Source organism: Anastrepha obliqua, chromosome 3, assembly GCF_027943255.1.
Source record: "Anastrepha obliqua isolate idAnaObli1 chromosome 3, idAnaObli1_1.0, whole genome shotgun sequence".
Taxonomy (NCBI): Eukaryota; Metazoa; Arthropoda; class Insecta; order Diptera; family Tephritidae; genus Anastrepha; species Anastrepha obliqua.
This window is the reverse complement of record NC_072894.1, coordinates 52,310,075-52,328,930: the sequence shown is the minus strand read 5'-3', so window position 1 is coordinate 52,328,930 and position 18,856 is coordinate 52,310,075. Positions and strand designations below refer to the sequence as shown.

At 36.2% G+C, this 18,856-nt stretch overlaps 1 protein-coding gene across 1 annotated transcript; it reads left to right on the top strand.

The window, feature by feature from the left end:
• The first annotated feature begins 5,383 nt into the window (after positions 1-5,383).
• Positions 5,384-18,378, top strand: LOC129241838 (L-lactate dehydrogenase). The gene is made up of 3 exons (XM_054878363.1): positions 5,384-5,568; positions 16,914-17,752; positions 17,829-18,378. Exons 2-3 carry the CDS (start codon positions 16,919-16,921, stop codon positions 17,991-17,993), a joined length of 999 nt encoding a protein of 332 aa, XP_054734338.1. The 5' UTR covers positions 5,384-5,568; positions 16,914-16,918; the 3' UTR covers positions 17,994-18,378.
• The last annotated feature ends 478 nt before the right edge of the window (positions 18,379-18,856 follow it).

The window sequence follows — 18,856 nt, the reverse complement described above, 5'->3', positions numbered from 1 at the left end:
TGCCACTATCGCTGATAAGAAATAAATATAATATTATGATTTATATTAACAGGTATAGTTAGAGCTTTTCGCTACATTTATAAAGGGTTATGGTTTTGTGGGGCATTCCATGGAAAGTGGAAAGTTAAAACTACTGAACCAATTATTTTTCCGTACTTTTTTTGCATACATGTTTTCTCAGTATATTAAATTTCAACTTTACAAACGATATTTTATTCGATTATACATTTTTATGCACTTATTCTTATCGATTTTGAATTGGTTATCAGCAATACAATTTATTGCACAATGTTTCCCGCCACTGTAGTTTCTGCAACAATCATTAAGCGGAAATATAGAATCAAGTAGCTGGAAAAATTAACGATATTCTCTCGCTCTAGAAAGTATAACGCATCGTATCAGGTTTGGAGATTTGGTTCTGAAAACTGATATTCGAAATAGTCCCTTATTTACTTTAAGTTTTATTGTTTTCGCTATAATTTTCATCGAAAGACAGTAGCGAAAAACAAAAAAAAAGCTAAATTAGGGTCAAACCGAATTTTTTATACCCACGTACTTCCAATAAAATTTAATTTGATCTAATATTGGGTTCTTGGTTTTTGCTATCAAATAAATTCGTAGACATACAGAGTTGCAGCTTGGAGCATGAGAGAGGTGGGCGGAAATTTAGTCTTGCATATAAAAAGTGGGTGAGGTTAATATTTGTGTCTGACTTAGCTGAAGTGGAAAACAATACATGCAGTTAGAGTGAGTTTTATTAAATCATTATCGATGTACCCCCACTTTCAAACTGTTTTATTTTCGCGAAACTCCTTGTAGGTTTATCATTTTTACCAAATTAGAGTAATTTTGCTACCTTCGTAACAGAGATATCATTTTTTTTTTTAATTTTCTTTAATTACATTTATATGGCAGGCGTGCGTGGTTATTAACAGATTTCACACATTTTTAATACCAAACTACCTGGACGAAGGAGTACTAAAGGGGTTTTCAATTGGCGCGGGGCGATTTTGGCGCCCTGTGGCAGCCATCTGTCAAATCTTTTGTTTATTATTCAGTTGCTTATGCCAAATCATCATGGCAAGTTACACGATTGAACAGCACGTTCAAATGATAAAACTTTATTTTCAAAATGAGTGTTCATTAATGCAAACGTTGTGCGCATTGCGCCCATTTTTCGGTAGACGTGGTGGCCCTTCCAATTTCTTATGGCCCATATTGAACCATATGGACCTAGACGACATGTGGTTCCAGCAGGACGGCGCTACGTGCCACACAGCAAACGCCATTTTATTCCATTTCAACATCTACCCGCCCTTATTGAAAAACCCTTTATTTCTACCAAGTTTCATTAAAATATATTAATTTTTGTGGATGTCCGCACAGGCTAAATCGACTTCTCTGATGAGCATTTTGTGACAATGTGAGCATTTTCGTATATGTATCTAACATACATATATCTATATCGAATAAAATTAAAACACTTGGGCACAAGAGTGTTCAGTGAATTATCTGAATTTACGTGCAATTTGGCAATCCTTCCTCGTAGGACGCTTCTCAGTAATGGACATACGAGTAATTAAATCTTCCAAGATAAATCGTCTCAGTGTGTTATCAGTGGAAAATCTTACGTACCTTCAAAAGACTATATACAATTTTATCTCAAATTTAAATTTATAAAAGGAAGTTCGTGGCAATAATATATTAGTAATAATACATATTCTAACTGATTCTTATTGTATTGCATGTTTTTGAGCTACTACCAAGTATGTTTATGTTTTTTAAATAATGGACTTTGTACGATTGCTGCAATACCCTATTTTGTTTCAATAATCAGAGTTAATAAAAAAAATACTTTTGGCTATTGTTTATGGATAAGAATAATTTGACAAACGATAAAATGATCACAAATATTCTTCTTCTTGAATGGCGCGATAACCGCTCACGCGATTTTGGCCGAGTTTAACAAATAGCGTTGGACACACCAAGTGAAATCAAGTCCTGCTCCACCTCATCTTTCCAACGCAGAGGAAGCCTTCCTCTACCGCATCGAATACTTATAGAGCCGGAGCGTTTGTTACCATTCGGACGACAGGAATCTTTTACTCGAACACTCCAAATGACGCCTCATCGGATATTGTTATGTTGTTGTTGTTGTTGTTGTAGCAGTAAGAGAAGCTTCGTCAGTGTAGAGTATATCATCGGTCGTCTTCGTCAGGCTCATCTAAAGGTAGGCCCAGGAAACAGGCTGTTTCGACAGGTTGGGTCCAGAGGGAGAGGGGTGTTAGATGAATGGATTTTAAAGGGCATGTGAAAAGGTGGTTAGTATCGTGCGGGGTGCCTTCACATGCCGGGCATGAGTTTGGTATGTCGGCGTCAATTCTGGATAAGTAGGAGTTTAACCTGCTACAATATCTAGAAAGTAATTGTGTCAATGTTGTGCGGGTCTCACGGGAAAGCTGGAGCTCTTCATCTAAAATGGGTGGTGGCTGGGCTCCGATTACGGCATTTACTGGACGAGAGCTTATGAAAGTGGTAGCAGTCTCCCGGTGAATGTCGTTTAATGTCTGTCTAAACACTGTCTGGTCCAGTAGGTATATGTTTGTTTTGTCCTGGATCTCGTCGGCGTAGTGAAGCAGGTGTCTCCTGACGTGCCTGGAGGCGGCTCTGGCTCAAGCAGGTGTCTGCAAGGGTGAGGCGGCCGCTGTCCGAATGACAGTGTTTTGGCATATTTGGAACTTTATCCACTGCGTGCCACTAGTTCCAGGCGACCAGTCAGGCGCAGCAAAGTTTAGAACCGGCCGACCAATTGCCTTAAATGCCGATAGGAACAATTCTTTCCCTTTGCCCGAAGTGTTGCCGGCAAGCGATTTGAGGACCTTGTTGCGATTTTCGACTTTGGTGGCAATTGCGGTTGTGTGCGCAGAGAAGGAGAGCAAACTGTCGAGGGCTACACCCAAAATTTTGGGATTGTTTACCGTCGGAATTGGTTTGCCATCGACTTTTATCTTGACAGGCAGTTTGATCTCCTTTGTCCAGGTGGTAAAGAGGGTCGCCGTGGACTTAGTGGAGGAAAGTTGGAGATTCCTCGCAGTGAAAAAGCGAGAAAAGTTGGTGAGGTAGTTGTTCACTTTGGAGCACAGGCCATCGATGTCATTACCCGACGCCATTATCGTGCAGTCGTCAGTGTATGTGACCAGGGAGACTCCCTCTGGTGGCTGGGGGAGTTTCAAGATGTAGAAATTGAACAGCAAGAGTGAAAGGACAGCACCCTGCGGAACAGCTTGCTTAATATTTCTCTGTTTAGATGTATGGTCACGAAAAATCACTGACGAGTGACGACCGCTCAGATAGTTGCCGGACTACCTCTTCAGCCCTGGCGGCAGCGTCGACTGATAAGTGTCATTTAAGAGCGTGGAATGGCTGACTGTGACGAAAGCCTTCTTCAGGTCGAACGCTGCTGGGACAGTCCTCTCGCAGGGGCGGTTTTGGTTAAGCCCGCGGTTTATCATGGGCGTTTATGGCGGTGAGTGCGGTGGTGGTGCTATTAACTCGACGGAAACCATGCAGATGTGGGGCTGGGGCTAGAGGTTTCGTAAAGAGTGGGAGTAGGAGGCCTTCAAGAGTCTTCACTACTGGGGAAAGGAGAGTTATCGGGCGATAAGATTTCTCTTGGTTGGCGGGTTTCCCAGGTTTCAGTAGTGGGACCACCATGATGGCGCTGCTGGTATTAAGCAACGTCATTTTGCATAGCCATATTAGTTTTGCGGTGATACCAAATTCAGACATCGCGGCATACAGATAACTCCTTTTCGTACTGTCGACGATGGAGTGTATCAATTCTCCATTCAAGGGTTACAAGTATATTCATAATTCAGTTTTATAAATAAACTATCACACATTTGATTTCTGAAGTAACCACTAGTAATAAGTAATAACGCATTCTTTTCTCGCAATAATGGGCATTCATTCCGCCCTGTACCAAGGCCGGAAAAATGTTGTTTTCTTTTCTCAAACTGATATACTCTGACCAGGCGAATGTGCAGCATTTACTGCCTTCTACTAAAAGTGAATAGCATGCCCGAATCAAATACTTAACGTAGGATTTATACCGGAGATCTTCATGAATAACTCGACGGATAAGACCTTCAGAAACATTAAGTTCCTTCGCAAGGGCACGCATTGATTTTGAAGTCTTCTCGCCACTGAGCGCTTGAACTTGTTGAATAAATCCTGTAGATCGGATAGTGTCAGAATGTTTTTCGTGTTTTTTTTTGCGTTTTGTATACAACTTTGCGTCGTCTTAAGAAAATTAGAGATTTATAAATCGGTATGCACTTATAGCGACGATAACTGCATGACTCTTCATATTTTGAGTTAAGTTGTAGTCCTCCAGGTCCTAGCTGAAAAAGAACAAAGAGAAAAATAAAGGTTTCTGGAACTTATAACCACATGCATATATGCATGTCTTAAAATACCGTACGCATCCTGTATATTTTGTTATATTAAACATTTATATGAATTGAGGAAGTGTTGAATTTGTTTTGTTCTATTCTTGTATGAATACAAACCATTTCCACAGAGCGTATAGCAATATTTTCATCATCTCGACATGCATACATGTAACGGATGACATTTTTTTCGAGAAAAGAAAAAAACACTGTAAAAGACGGTTTTTGAAATCAAAGCGTGATGATAAATTCATTTAGACGTATTGTATGCCACCGCTCTTTGTCATGTCAAGTTCCACATACGGTATACAATTTTGCTCCCGGCATTTTCAAAGCACGCAATGTATGAAAATGTAAAAGCAAAAATTACAACAACAAAACTACAAACATTAAACATGGCAAAAACAAACCAAAAATCCCCTGCCAACTCTGGAGTATGAGCGCTGGCTCTCTTTCGTCGTTTTTCTCGCTCTAAAGGTCACCTTGACGCGTATGTATGCCGGCATACAAAAAATAACAACAAGTACAAATAAACATTGCTGACACACCAACCGAAAAAGCCATACACATAGTATGCATGTATGTATGCAGAAACGAACGCCAACAGCAAGCAATAAGCAAAGGCTGCCACAACGAAGCGAGGCGACTTGGCCGACGCTACGTGTTTTCATGCATTTTATCCAAAATTTCGTCATTAATGGAATGCTCTCCCCCAGCAGCGCTCTGTCCCTATACATACTATACCCGAAGCCAGCAATAGTTACTAACCACTAACAAAGCGTGCGTGAGTCGACTACTGTCGCTATTGCTGCCGCTGCTGCTGTTGGCTCTTTGCGTCACCACCATCACATACCGGTCGCCATCGAGTCATAGCAATGCAGGAGGAAAAGCCGCTGCGATTTATAAGCGGAATATTGTGTTCGTCAAGCAGTTCAGTGTGGAAGCGAAATCCAGTCAAAGTCAAACAGTACGACACTGTTGTCGTGAGCAGACGTTTAACGCGCTTTTATTTCCCGCCAAGTGTATTTTGTCAGTGTTTAAAACCGTTACTTGCTAAGAGCCAATTTGATTTGCAAAAGTTTCATTGAGTAAATAAAAAAACAACGTAAACAAAAAAGTAAGCAAATTAAATGAATTCAACTGCAGTTTTTTCAATGAACAAAAAAAAAAATAAAAATAAAAAGTATTGTGCGGTTTCAACGTACATTATAAATGAAATTTATTGTTTAATGATTGTACTGAAATCCTAGTATCTGGTGGATAGACAACGTTTACACTTTTGTATCTATTTATTTATAAATTTCTTTTGGTATGTGCATACGTGAATACATACATACAGACATGTGAATTCGATTACACTATCGGTTCAAAGAAAACGTGATTTTTTTTTGTAATTCCTACTAAAATGTGGTGACCTCATACACATGCAAAATTTTATGAAATACAATTATTTTGTTCAAATGCTAGATATCGAGTAATTTTAAAGATGTACGTACATACATACATATGTATGTGTATGCAATTTATTTTTTCACCATTTGGCTAAGAGTATCAGTTAGATTTCATTTAAACTTGCGAAAACGTCCAATATTTTAAAATAAAGAATTTGAACATTTTTATCATGAATAGGAAAAAACACTGTAGAGTATTTAAAGGTGTAATACATACTGCATATACATATGTATTTAAATATATACTCTTAGACATACACATATGCATGTACATACATATACTCATATATAGATATGTATTCGTATTCATTGGCGTGTCCGGAAATTCGATTTTTTTCCATTATTTCAAAATACTTTTCCAAGTAGATACCTGATGTAGTATTTATATGTAGTTATTTGTAATATTTATATGAGGAAATTCTTTCTTTCTGTTCTAAGGGAATTTTGGATTTGTCAATGTCACCTTTCAAATCATATCCACGCATACCAGTATAAATATGAGTATTAGTATGTATACAGATACAAATTGAGTCTGACGGCCTAAATATTCATTTCGATATAAAATATGAAGAATGTCTAAAATTAGCGTTTAGAATTTTTCCTGATGGTTTGTTTTTCACAAAGGGCACAAATGTTATTCTATTTTATAAATAAATGCACAAATGTAGGTATGTAGTAAATTAATATATCTACATATAAAAAATTAGTATCCTCTGTTAGGTCGATTAGCCGAGCTTCTCCTCCAATTTATTGTATTCGTTTTGAAGCTGCCCCAAAAATGCAGGGACTTAAAGCTTTATGCCGCCTTAAAACGTTTACTAATTTTTTATAACTTTACTATACTTTTTGTGGCAACGAAACACTCCGAGATTTGTCTATCACTATCAGAAAAAACTTCATTTGATCGGAATCAGATTGGGAATCTACAAACTCGCCCCTTTACAGTTTTTTATATTGCACTCATACCAAGAATAATTGTCACTTCAGTAGTATTCGCACAAAAATATATGTGAAATGTACTAAGCTGCTGCAACAACAATAATGAAAGAACAATTGTTGAAAGATCTAAAAACACGTTTAATGTTGTTAAAAGAGAGGTTGTGGAAATCGAGTTCACGTTACTGGAATGACACGGATTTCTATCCGTTCACTGACTGTTACCAAAAAATGTGTGCGGAATATTTTTGATGATGTAACAGTAACAATTCCCTGGGTGGGATGGATTTCTTTGAATGATTTCACAGCAGTCGCTTGAGTTTTATTCTATTCTGAAGATTGTGTGACATTTTTATTCTCTTCAGACCTAAGAGGATAGAGGTTTGATTATTACCGTAAAAAGAGGATCTAAGATTAACAGGTGTTTTCAATGCTAGAGTACCCGTTTTGCGATCTGTAGTAACTAGTCACGTATCTAACGCTTAGTTTTCATTTTGCCTTACGATGAGTAGCGTTTCTTCTGTCAAAGTAAAATTACATTGAGTCATTTCAAATTATATCGCACACAAGTTATATATTGAACATTATACTTAATGTTTTCTGCGTTGGTTGCTTATCACAAAAGTTAAACGCCCGCTTTCTCTCTTTAGGCATTTATCTCAGGTTTTAAAGGTCCTTCTAGATGATTAACGTCCGTTTCATAAGCACTAAAAAGAGCTGAAATCTAATTGGATTTACGAAAATTTCTATAAACGTAATGCCTTGTGCAAGACCGCAAAAAGTCTCGAAAGTTTCCCAACTGTCCTCTGAAATATTGTAAACACTCAAAGGCAATCGATTAACTTGCAGCTTGGTAACAAATATTTTATGTCGTTGAAGAATTCATGTAGTTTATTGTAACACAAATATCCCGGAGCACCTAATATTCGAACACGCAAAAAGTTGTTGAGATTGATACAAGACCAGTCTCGTATAATAACGGCTTGTAGTCACATTTCAGTTTTACAGATCAAAGCAGTTTTTATTTATTATTTCTTCATATCCTATACTGTCAATGAACTGTCAGCAGCTGATAGCATCAATTTACAAGTTCGGCTTCCCCTCAAAAGCAAAAAGCAAATATCGGTTGTTGCATCTGCCCGAAAGTGCATTCACCTTTAGACGCTGCATTCAACATTCACATTGAGATTTTTTTACAAATCTTTCTTTTATTTTATTTGTTTGCAATTTGCTGCCAAATTACATAAGTATATACATATGCATGTACATTGAAATTTACCTAGCACTCTCACCGAAATCCCTTGGCCTGAGCGTCCAATTCACTTGCACTTTCATTGAAGTCATGCGCAGACGAAAGGTTGTCACCAACACCGACGTGTGTGCAGAGCAAACAGCTGATTTAATTGTAGATGAGAGCAACGAAAGCAAAGTGTAGTAGATGAGATGGTAGGCCTCCTGCTAACTTGGTTGTGACATGCTACATATGTACATACATATATACCTTATACTTTATATATGTATGTGCATATCGGTATACACTATTAGGGGCGCCCTTAAGGTGTATACCATTAAAGGTGCATATTTTCAGCTTCCTCGGTGTGTAAAATTACGCTGAATATGTTGTTTTTGTATAAATAAAATATGTGTTCACTATTTGTGGCTTTTTGGTTTCCGTATTACGGGTAATAAGATTGATGAAAGCTATTTTTTGTAGCGTGTTTATCAATCATATTTGCCGTCATATTGGCTTCGGCACCTTTGCTTTCGACCTTTCAATCTTTGACTTATCACGCCAGACTCAGGCCTACAATATCTTATGCAAACAAGTAAAATGAAAGCTTTTTATCTAAATACATATATGTAAATTTTGGCATACATTTTAAAGTGGTACCATCTACTTATATCGATACATAAAAACCTTAAAGTCATACTACCTAAAATAAAAACATTTAAACATTAAAACACTTGTATTGAATAGTTTCAAAAATATATTAATAAATAATGTTGACTAAATCGAATGTGGTCGTTCATTCTCTGCAGAAAATATTAACTAAAAGCTCGTCAAAATCATCAAGTCGGAAAATGAGCGAGTGCAAAAACTATATCATGTTTAAATGTTCTTGCTCACTAGTCGAAAATATATTTCATAATATTCCTACTAATTTCTTATGAGAAAAAGCCGTAACTAACTTTTAATGCATTATACTTAGTTTATTTGAGATAACCATATTATTTTTATATATTAATTGATACAAGAATAAATAAAATGTTAATCCTACTTAAATTTGTTTACATATATCTGACTCACTTTTCTTACCTGTTACCAAATTATCATTACGTGAGTAATCTTTTATGCATTTGTCTTATCTTATGCATTAAGTGCATCCCTAATAGCACAAGTAGCTGTGGTGTATGTATTCTGAATGTTCCAGCACAATAAAGGTGCGCCCAGACAAGGCAAAGGCTTTGCATTTATTCATTGCGCTATCAAAACTGTTTACTTTCTCATCTGAGCAACTAAAGGTTAGAAGTTTATTTTAAACTTTAAGGCATTAATTTCAAAAAAGCAACTTGTTTAAATAAAGAAAATAAATCAAATTGAAAAACTATTTACTTTAAGCTGATAAGTATTTTTTTCCCTGGAAAGTGCTGTTGTTGTGCGACATTGTTAGCGAAATGAAGTCATATAAAAAATTTTGGGTTCACCTCGGTGAATTAAGTGTGAAAACTATTATTTTTCTGTAATTAAATATTTAATTACTTTACTTATTGTATATTTCTTATATGATTTATACAAATTTTAGATTGAATATATCTATAATGGGCCAGATTTATTTCAAGATAATAAAATTTAATAAAATACTCGAAGAAAAATGGGCGTGTAACGCATTTGAACCTTATCAAAACAAAAACATTCATTTGCCCATAAGAATACACTTCAGACAATTTTTAAAGTATCTCAAATTTTTCATTTGCCTATATAAAATCATTTTCCCAAATTCAAAGTTGATCTACTCAAACCAACCGAAACATTTCTTCCTATTTATTGTATCGCAATCTTCTTCATTGAGATCAACAGCTAGATCAATATTCAGTAAGTTAATATATATATGTATATATAATTGGCCGAGCTCCTCCTGCTATTTGTGGCGTGCGTCTTGATGTTGTTCCGCAAATGGCGGGATCTACAGTTCTAAGCCAACTCCAAACCGCAATTAGTTTTCTATGAGGAGCTTTTTCATCGCAGAAAAGCGCTCGGAGTTTGCCATTTCCTGCCGAGGAGCAAACGCTATTAGAAAAAACTTTATCGTTTTGGGGTTTCGTGAACGAGATTCGATCCTACGCATTTCCGAATGTTAGTCACGCACCAACTATTCGGTCACGGCGGTAAGTTATATTGCTCCTGCAATTACAAGTATATACTTTTCGAAACTCTACAATTTGCGAGACTTGCTGAAAGCACTTTTTTGCCACGTCTGATGGCGCCTTAATATAGCTGATGCAAAATACAAATACTTCCCTCTTTTCCATTTATTCTATGCGCGCCCGTTTTCAGTTGTGTATTCGGTCTGTTTTTGACTTTGAAAATATCCACTGAAGGACATAACTTTTTTGGTTACAACGCCTTGGTCTCCTGTTTGTAAATAAATATGTTTTGTATGGGTAGTTATTAGGGGTACACATGCAAGAAATATTTGTATGTATGTATGTAAGTGTATTTAGGCAGAAGTGAAATATACATATGCATACATATATTCATATTTTAGTTACATGCACACATACATACATATGACTGAGTGCATAAAACGTAAATAAGATCGTAAAATGTTCCATAGTAGCGGCCATTTACCGGGCGCATTTCGTTGTTATGTTTTCCAAAAACAAATAATTTATTGCGGAAATTTCACCATTACCATTAGCGATAATAATTCTAATAAATTTATATATTGCAATTAAATATAATTAAGTTGAATAAGTGCCATTAAAGCGAATTGATAGAGAGGGGATCTGTTAATCTAAAACAGATTTAACAATATGAGCCTTTCCGAGGTGGAAAGGAATACATCTACCAGTTTGGGCAAGGTTTACTGAGTAATTTTCGAGATGCATGTTTTATCAAAAAGTGGGCGTGGCACTCCATATTCTTTAAAATTTTACTTGCATCATATTTAGGTTTTTGGGTTCGTTATTTTTATGAGTAATTTTTATGAGTAATTTTGCTTCATTTGAGTAACCGTGCGCAATGTCGGACGAACAGGATGGAGAGGCGAACGAACAGACAGACATGTCTTTAATCGCCTCCTCTCATGATTCTGAGAAATTTACATGTATGTATGTATATCTGTATCTTTCGCAGATAATACCCTTGAAATCGCGCGGGTATAACAAAAATCAGCAGCAGCTGGCGGCGGTAAAACACCAAAATTAGGAAAAACATTTTTCTAATAGCGGCCGCCCTTCGGCAGGCAATGGCAAGCCTCCGATTGTATTTCTGCCATGAAAAAGCTCTTCATAAAAATATCTGCCGTTCGAAGTCGGCTTGAAACTGTAGGTCCCTCCATTTGTGGAACAACATCAAGACGAACACCACAAATAGGAGGAGCAGCTCGGCCAAACACCCAAAAAGGGTGTACGCGCTAATTATATATATATATATATAAGCTTTGCGCTGAAACCGTACTTCAAAGAGTTCCAGAAAAAACAGCTTGCATTTTTTTGCATTCACCGCTCACTTTAACTGTCCACTCGAACTTTGTATCAACTAATCATAGATTCTAATACTCTTTTTTTTGCTACTAACATAACAAATACTAAGATTAGATTATTCAAGTACACAAATATCAGTGATAAGATAAGGAACTTTGCGAAATGCAGCAGAAAAGTAAACAAAAAATTAAACAAAAATTAATAAAAACACATACTCCCATACATATTTATGATTAAAACAATGAATAAGTAGCAAATTTATTTAATAATTTGGTAATACTCGGCAGATATGAGAGTACATTTATTTGCATGTATATACATATGTATTTACCACAATAATAATAATAATCTTATCATAACATTCCTCTTGCCAGAATGTGTATTGCTACAGGAATTTAAACACGTGAATTCTAAATTCCAAAATAGCGAGCGAGCAGGAAGTGACGCTAGATATTTTAAAACCGGCCCGTCCTCTGCGCTTTTAAACGTCGAGATTAAACTTTGATAAATTTGTAGGCTCTCCAAATCATGAGTAATCAAATTTTTATAGGACTCTTATATCTGTATTTACATACGAAAGGAGTTTTTCTTTAAATTTTTCTTCAAAATGAACGACATCACTTTCAAAATTAAAAAAACAAAAAAATATTTTTTCCTATCTTCATAATATTTCATAAGTGCTTTGAATTAATTAATATTGTACGAGTATATAGCCTCCTTCAGCTCCAGAATGTCAAAGTATCAGTGCACAAAACAAGTCATGTGCTATCTATCACCTGATTGTAACTAATTTTCACAGCTGAGATAATTTGAATTACTTATAAGATATCACATTTGATGGACAGAGTGCAGCATTCAATTTAAATTGATTGAACAAAAAACTTGGCAGTTTGAAGTACGGCCATCAGTTTCCAAAATCTTGCATATATATAGCATCAATCGACTCAAAATGCCTTACCCGAGGTAGAAATTTTATTTATAAAAACATCGAAAAGCTAAAATGGGTCACACCCGTTGGATACGTTGCTTAGACAATTACATTCCATGAGATTTCGCTAAATTAATTTCACAAAAACTATTGCCACCTAAAATCGATTAATATTTCCTTTACAATTCTTACAGTATATACAATCGCACCAAAAGCCCAAAGCCAGGTTAACCTAAAATATGCTTTCATATATACCATCTCCTATTTGTGGTGTGCGAAAAATGGAGGTCCCTCCACAAATGGAGGGATCTACGTGTTAAGCCAACTCCGAACTCAAGATAGTTTTGTGGTTTATGAGGAGCTTTTTCATGGCAGAAATACACTCTGAGGTGATAAAAATGTCTGACAAGGAGCGACCGACCCATTCGGCTATATATATATGTATACAAGTTCCAACATATTTTTCGTTGCCCTGATCATAACTAAGTAGTATTTCTAATCTCTTGCTTGTACCTCTGAAAGGAAAATGGATTGCTCTGCAATAAGGGCAATCGAAAAGTCACTTTCAATATAAGTCACTTTCATGTAATATTTCGGATTTTTGCTCATTTTCGAAAAGCCATGCCGCACTCTGTTGAGCTTGTCTGCATTTCGTATCCATAATAGACGTGAGCATAAGTCATTCACTGTCGCTTTGGCAGAGTGTGTGTTTAACCCTTTTGCATCCTTCGACAAAATATTCCACGAACAAAAACTATGTTTTATCATCAAGAACGGAGAATAAATTACTTTTTTTGTAAAAGTTTGATGAAAATAAATAATTTTGGTAATCCTGTAACATTCTTTTTTCATTCGAATAAACAGTAAAAGTCTTGCCGACGCAAGGTATTTTGAGTACATCGCGCATTTCGAGCGGTAATGCAAATGGGTTAAGAGATAGTAAAGGTCCTAAAACCTATTACCCTGTACCGATGAACGGGAGTGTATGCCATTTAGACAATGCAGAGATCAATGTGCAGTGATCAACTTTGACGAAAACGCTCAGAATGAGCGTATAACGATTCTGAGCAACAGTTAGATGGCACTCAAGGCGTTGTCATCCTTTGAGATTAAGTCCTTATTAGTTCTTGAGTACATCGAGAAATTGAATTTGCTAGAAATGCACAATAAGATCCAGCTCATAAGGGTCCCAGCACACAAGAGTATAACGAAGTAGCGGATACATTAGCTAGATAGGATGTGGCCTCGTTAGAACCTGAACCCTTCTTTGCTAGGGGAAAAACCACCATCAAGATTGACCTTAGAAGCGATGAGCTAAGACTACAAGATGCAAGAAGAAGTTATAATCAGAAGAGAGATTCAGTTATCTCATAACCCTCTCTAAGGACGTACTAAGAATGTTCACTGGCCATCCCATAGGTCACTGCAGATTACGTAGCCGTCTGAATAGACTTGGGATATGGTCCACTGATTCCCGTCGTTTTAGCGCCCAATTCTCGAAAACTAACATAACTTCTTCACGAATGTTATGCCACAGGGAGTAGAAGGTGTAGAAATTTCGCCGAACCCGGCTATATCTTAGGTCTACTAAGGGAACTGGACTTGGATGAGGTACTGTAACGACACTGTAACGACACAAAACGAAGAGAAGAAGAGAACGCACTGTAAACGTCATTTACATTCATTCTTAGTACTAAATATTTGTATTACTCTATACCTGAGTTACGTTTGATGAAGCGAATCGCTACTAAAATTTGTAACTTTCTAAACAATTTTTATCACAGCCATATATTAGTGACTTTCTAATATAATGAAAAAAAAATCCATATGAAAGTAAATTAGATATTTTGCACATTCGTTTCATATGTATCTGGAAATTATAAATTTTTTTATAAATTAATTTATACTTCATGTGTGGCATGCATGCAGTAGTATCCACCAATTAAAACTAGACAGCGCAGCAATTGTACTTTTATTTTAGTTAGAACACACTTGTTCGAACTCATCTTCGTCCCGCCAGCGCTTCATCATTAATGCCGTATCATTAAAATTCCTCTTCGTTGAGCTTATGGAGGAGAAAATTGCTTAAACATCTATTGTTGTTTTCATAATGTGTTTCTGTATTATATACATACATACTGAAAATTTTTGGCGATTTCTCTAATAATGCGTGCACATGCATTATTAAACTGACCTTCATGAAGGTTAACTTAAACGGGCGTTAGTGTTGTGGCGCATGACATACTATAGCTTAGTATAAGTAAATGTAGAATTAATAAGATATTTCCTAATAGGTTTTTTTTTTTTTGATGATTTATAGTTCGTTAGTTATTTTTAAATAAGTTTTAATAAAAAACAAAAAAAAAGAACAGGAAAAAACAAATAAATTGAACATACCATACAACAATACTCCTAGGGGCTAACTTGCTATGTTCTAGAAAGAAGATTTGTACAAGTATATGTTGAAATGTGGAGAGTAAAACTATTTTTGTGGTAAATATGTAGGTCAGTTTTTTTTGTTTTTGCTGATTTGCACGTGCATGTGGCGCGTGGGATGCCTTCTCACTATTGGAGTTACCAGACTTGACGCATTTGTCGGCACGTGTGTCAGTTTTATACTATTGTACTGGTCTAACTAAGAAACGAATTCAGGTTATAAAATTTAATTGTGACAAAAATACTTTTAATAAAAATATGCCGCTATATTTCAAATGGGAAGTATTTAGTTGCAATTTCATATGAATTTTGATTTTCATTAGCATTTTTTATTATTATGTGGGGAATTGGTTTTTCAGCAGACACAACCATTTTTCTCTTATTTTATCTTAAAAACTCTCTGAGTCTTTCGACAAGCCGATGCATTAATTGCCTAATTAAAAAGTTTTACAATGCATGCATTGATACAAAAACTAGATGCAAGTGAAAAAATATTTGCAATACTGCAAACCCATCCTCACTTTCAGACTATGAATGATAGCATCACACTTAACACCCACTATTAATTATTTTTAGTTATTCTCTTTTCCGGTAGGCCATGAATTTTACAAGTATATCGAGAAAACAATGCAGCCACTTAAAAAAACGCAAAGAATGCAAAATATCACTATTTAAAATGCATCTACAAACTTTTAAAGTACGATACAGTTTATTTCTTTAATAATCAGCAGTATTCCCCCTCTCCTTTCGTCCTATCGGTTTTTTTTTCACATCATTTCTCCCTGCAATGGTATCACAAAGAATGAACTACCATAAACTTATGGTATTCGTCCAAGTGGGCCCACTTTCTGGGCAACAATTACAACCTAACCTAATCAGCAGTATTTTGTGTGAAGGTGACCTCATAATTTGGTTCATTAATTAGGTAAACCAAGGCGAGACGCAGTTTTTCCTCTACATCATAAAAGTTTAAGGAATATAAACTAAATTTACAACAATATAAATCCAAAGAATGTCACTTTAGCATCAAACACATCTGGCAACCCTAATCTACAGCAGACGCCATCCGACAATGTCATTCACGCAAGTCACATGAGCAGTTAGTCAGAGTCAATTGTGTGTGGATACATTAAATTGCATCACACGTCTTTTGCATGTGCCGAATGTGCTTGTCGAATCCACCCGGAGTGTTTAAATGATAATTTTTTACACCGCATATAAATTGGTGCTGGCACCGATACTAAGAGGGTATGCCACTATTTTCATTCTTTCATCGCTTCCAAACTTTACTCGTCGCTACAGAGAAAAGAAAGAATACTTGTTTATAAAGCCGGGTTAAAAACACCCTCTCAGCTCCCATAAAAAGAAAATTCAAAACTATTTTATTTCATGATTTTTTAACCAATAGGGGACAAACTTGATTTTTTGCACTCATGCGAACAGATTCTTAATCTAATTTTGAGGCAATGATCTAAGCTCACTTTTAGATTAAGATACCAGTAGCCCGTTTTTGCAACTATTCTCGATCAAGTTGTCGATTGGAATAGTCGATTTGGTGTCACAATGTGTTTCTATAAAAAAATTAGACGAATAGATCGTCAGCCGACGTCAATTGACGTGGTCCATACCATTGTGGTACGAATACTCGTTTGAAAGGCTTTCTGTAACGAAATGAAATGAAATTTTGTCGACCGTTATTCTCATTTGGCCCTGAACGGAATGTTGCTCTTCCTCATTTATCCAATTTCACACACTCTTTGTAGGTCGGCTTACCATTTATCTAAAATTTCATACAAATTGTACAATAGAAAAAGTTTTTTTCTAATAGCGGTCACCTGTCGATAAAATAACGCATTTCTGCTATAGCAAATATTCGCATAATGAATAAAAATCCTCTATTTGTCTTATTTATTTGAGCTCAGAAGCTTTTATTTGCATGAAACTCTTACCATGAATAAATATTAGGAAACTAATTAATTTGATTATAATTTCTCTTACTTACAGCGAAAATGGCCAGCATCTCAGAGAATCTCATGGCTCATGTTGCCGAAACTTTGCCCTCGGGAGGAAACAAAGTATCCGTTGTCGGTATTGGCCAAGTTGGCATGGCCTGTGCATTCAGTATTCTCGCTCAGGGTATCTCCAACGAAGTTTGCCTTGTCGATGTGTGCAAGGACAAGTTGCAAGGTGAATTGATGGACCTGCAGCATGGCTCGAATTTCCTCAATAACCCGAAAATTACTGCGAGCTCCGAATATTCAGCGACTGCCGGCTCACGTCTATGCATTGTGACAGCCGGTGTACGCCAAAAGGAAGGCGAATCACGTTTGTCGTTGGTGCAACGCAACACTGATATTCTGAAGCATATCATTCCCAATTTGGTGAAACACTCACCCGACACCATTTTGTTGATGGTATCCAATCCTGTGGATATTATGACTTATGTTGCCTGGAAATTATCCGGTCTACCAAAGAATCGTGTCATTGGCAGTGGCACCAATTTGGATTCATCACGTTTCCGCTTTTTGATGTCACAACGTTTAAATGTAGCGCCCACCTCTTGCCACGGCTGGATCATCGGTGAGCACGGTGATAGCTCTGTGCCTGTATGGTCAGGTGTGAATGTTGCCGGTGTACGTTTGCGTGAGTTGAATCCCACCATTGGCACCACCGAAGATCCGGAAAATTGGGAAGAAGTACACAAGAAGGTCGTCGATTCGGCCTACGAAGTAATCAAGTTGAAGGGTTACACCTCATGGGCCATCGGCTTGAGTTCAGCTGCGCTAGCTTCGGCTATTTTGGGCAACTCAAGTAACGTCGTTGCTGTCTCAACTTCGGTGCAGGTGAGTTGATCGATTGGAAATTTGCCTTATATTTTTGTTTATTAAAATTAAAACGAATTTTATTTTCTCAAACCAGGGCCAACACGGTATTGACAAGGATGTGTTTTTGTCGTTGCCATGCGTTTTGAATGCCAACGGCATCACCTCGATCGTCAAGCAGATACTCACACCTATGGAAATAGAGCAATTGCAGAAATCGGCCAATATTATGGATCAAGTGCAGGCTGGCATTAAGTTCTAAGTCGTTATTGCAAGAAGAAGAATTCAGAGCAAACTGTGGATATACATACATACATACATATGAGAGTTAGAAGGGAAAGAGGAAAACAAGAAGAAGAAGAAATGACAGAGTAGAATATTTGTAAATTAAGCTTTTACGCTGAAAGAACTTACAAAAGTATTTATTTAATTAATGTGTAATAAGAAAATCTCGGGGCTATTACTTATTTCTAGCCAAATTCAATCTGAATTGCTTTAACTTATACATACATACATACATACTACATACGCTTTGTACATCATTAATTTATGTGTTTAATTTTAATTGTTTTTATTTCAATGTTCCTTGTCCCAAAATGCGAAAACATACAAATAAAATAGTACTTTTTAGTTTAATCAAATTGAAATCGATCTGAGTTTTTTCATTTCCGTTCTTGATTTTTTTTTAAGAAAGGATTGAATATTCTTTTTTTAGCCTAAGTACATACAAAGAACAAAAAAAAATTTAATGTGTACAAAAAAATATTTGCAATTGTTGACGTTGTAAAATATTGAATACTATGAATCAACCGCAGCTACCTCATTAGCATAATTTTTGGAAAGGGTCATCGCAAATGCGCAAAGCAGCAGACCGGAAGCAGTGGCGACACTCGTCCGTCAAGCCAGGCAATGATATGCAAAAGCAAATGATCGCTTGCACACTGCGCTTGTTAGTAAAAATTTTTGAAAAAAAAAAATAATAATAAAATAAAATTGATATCTAGTATTTAAATGTTTAGGTAATAAAGGGTTTAAAATATGTTCAATGCCGAAAACACACAGCAGTAAGATATCAGCGAAATACATTGCCATTCCTTCTAAAATGTAGTAAAAATTTTAACCTTT

What these genes read in the sequence shown, in the direction of transcription:
- LOC129241838 (XM_054878363.1), top strand. Translation starts at nt 16,919, where the DNA reads ATGGCCAGCATCTCAGAGAATCTCATGGCTCATGTTGCCGAAACTTTG. An exon ending in CTGTCTCAACTTCGGTGCAG is followed by an intron (nt 17,753 to 17,828) that starts GTGAGTTGATCG and finishes TTCTCAAACCAG; the next exon opens with GGCCAACACGGTATTGACAA.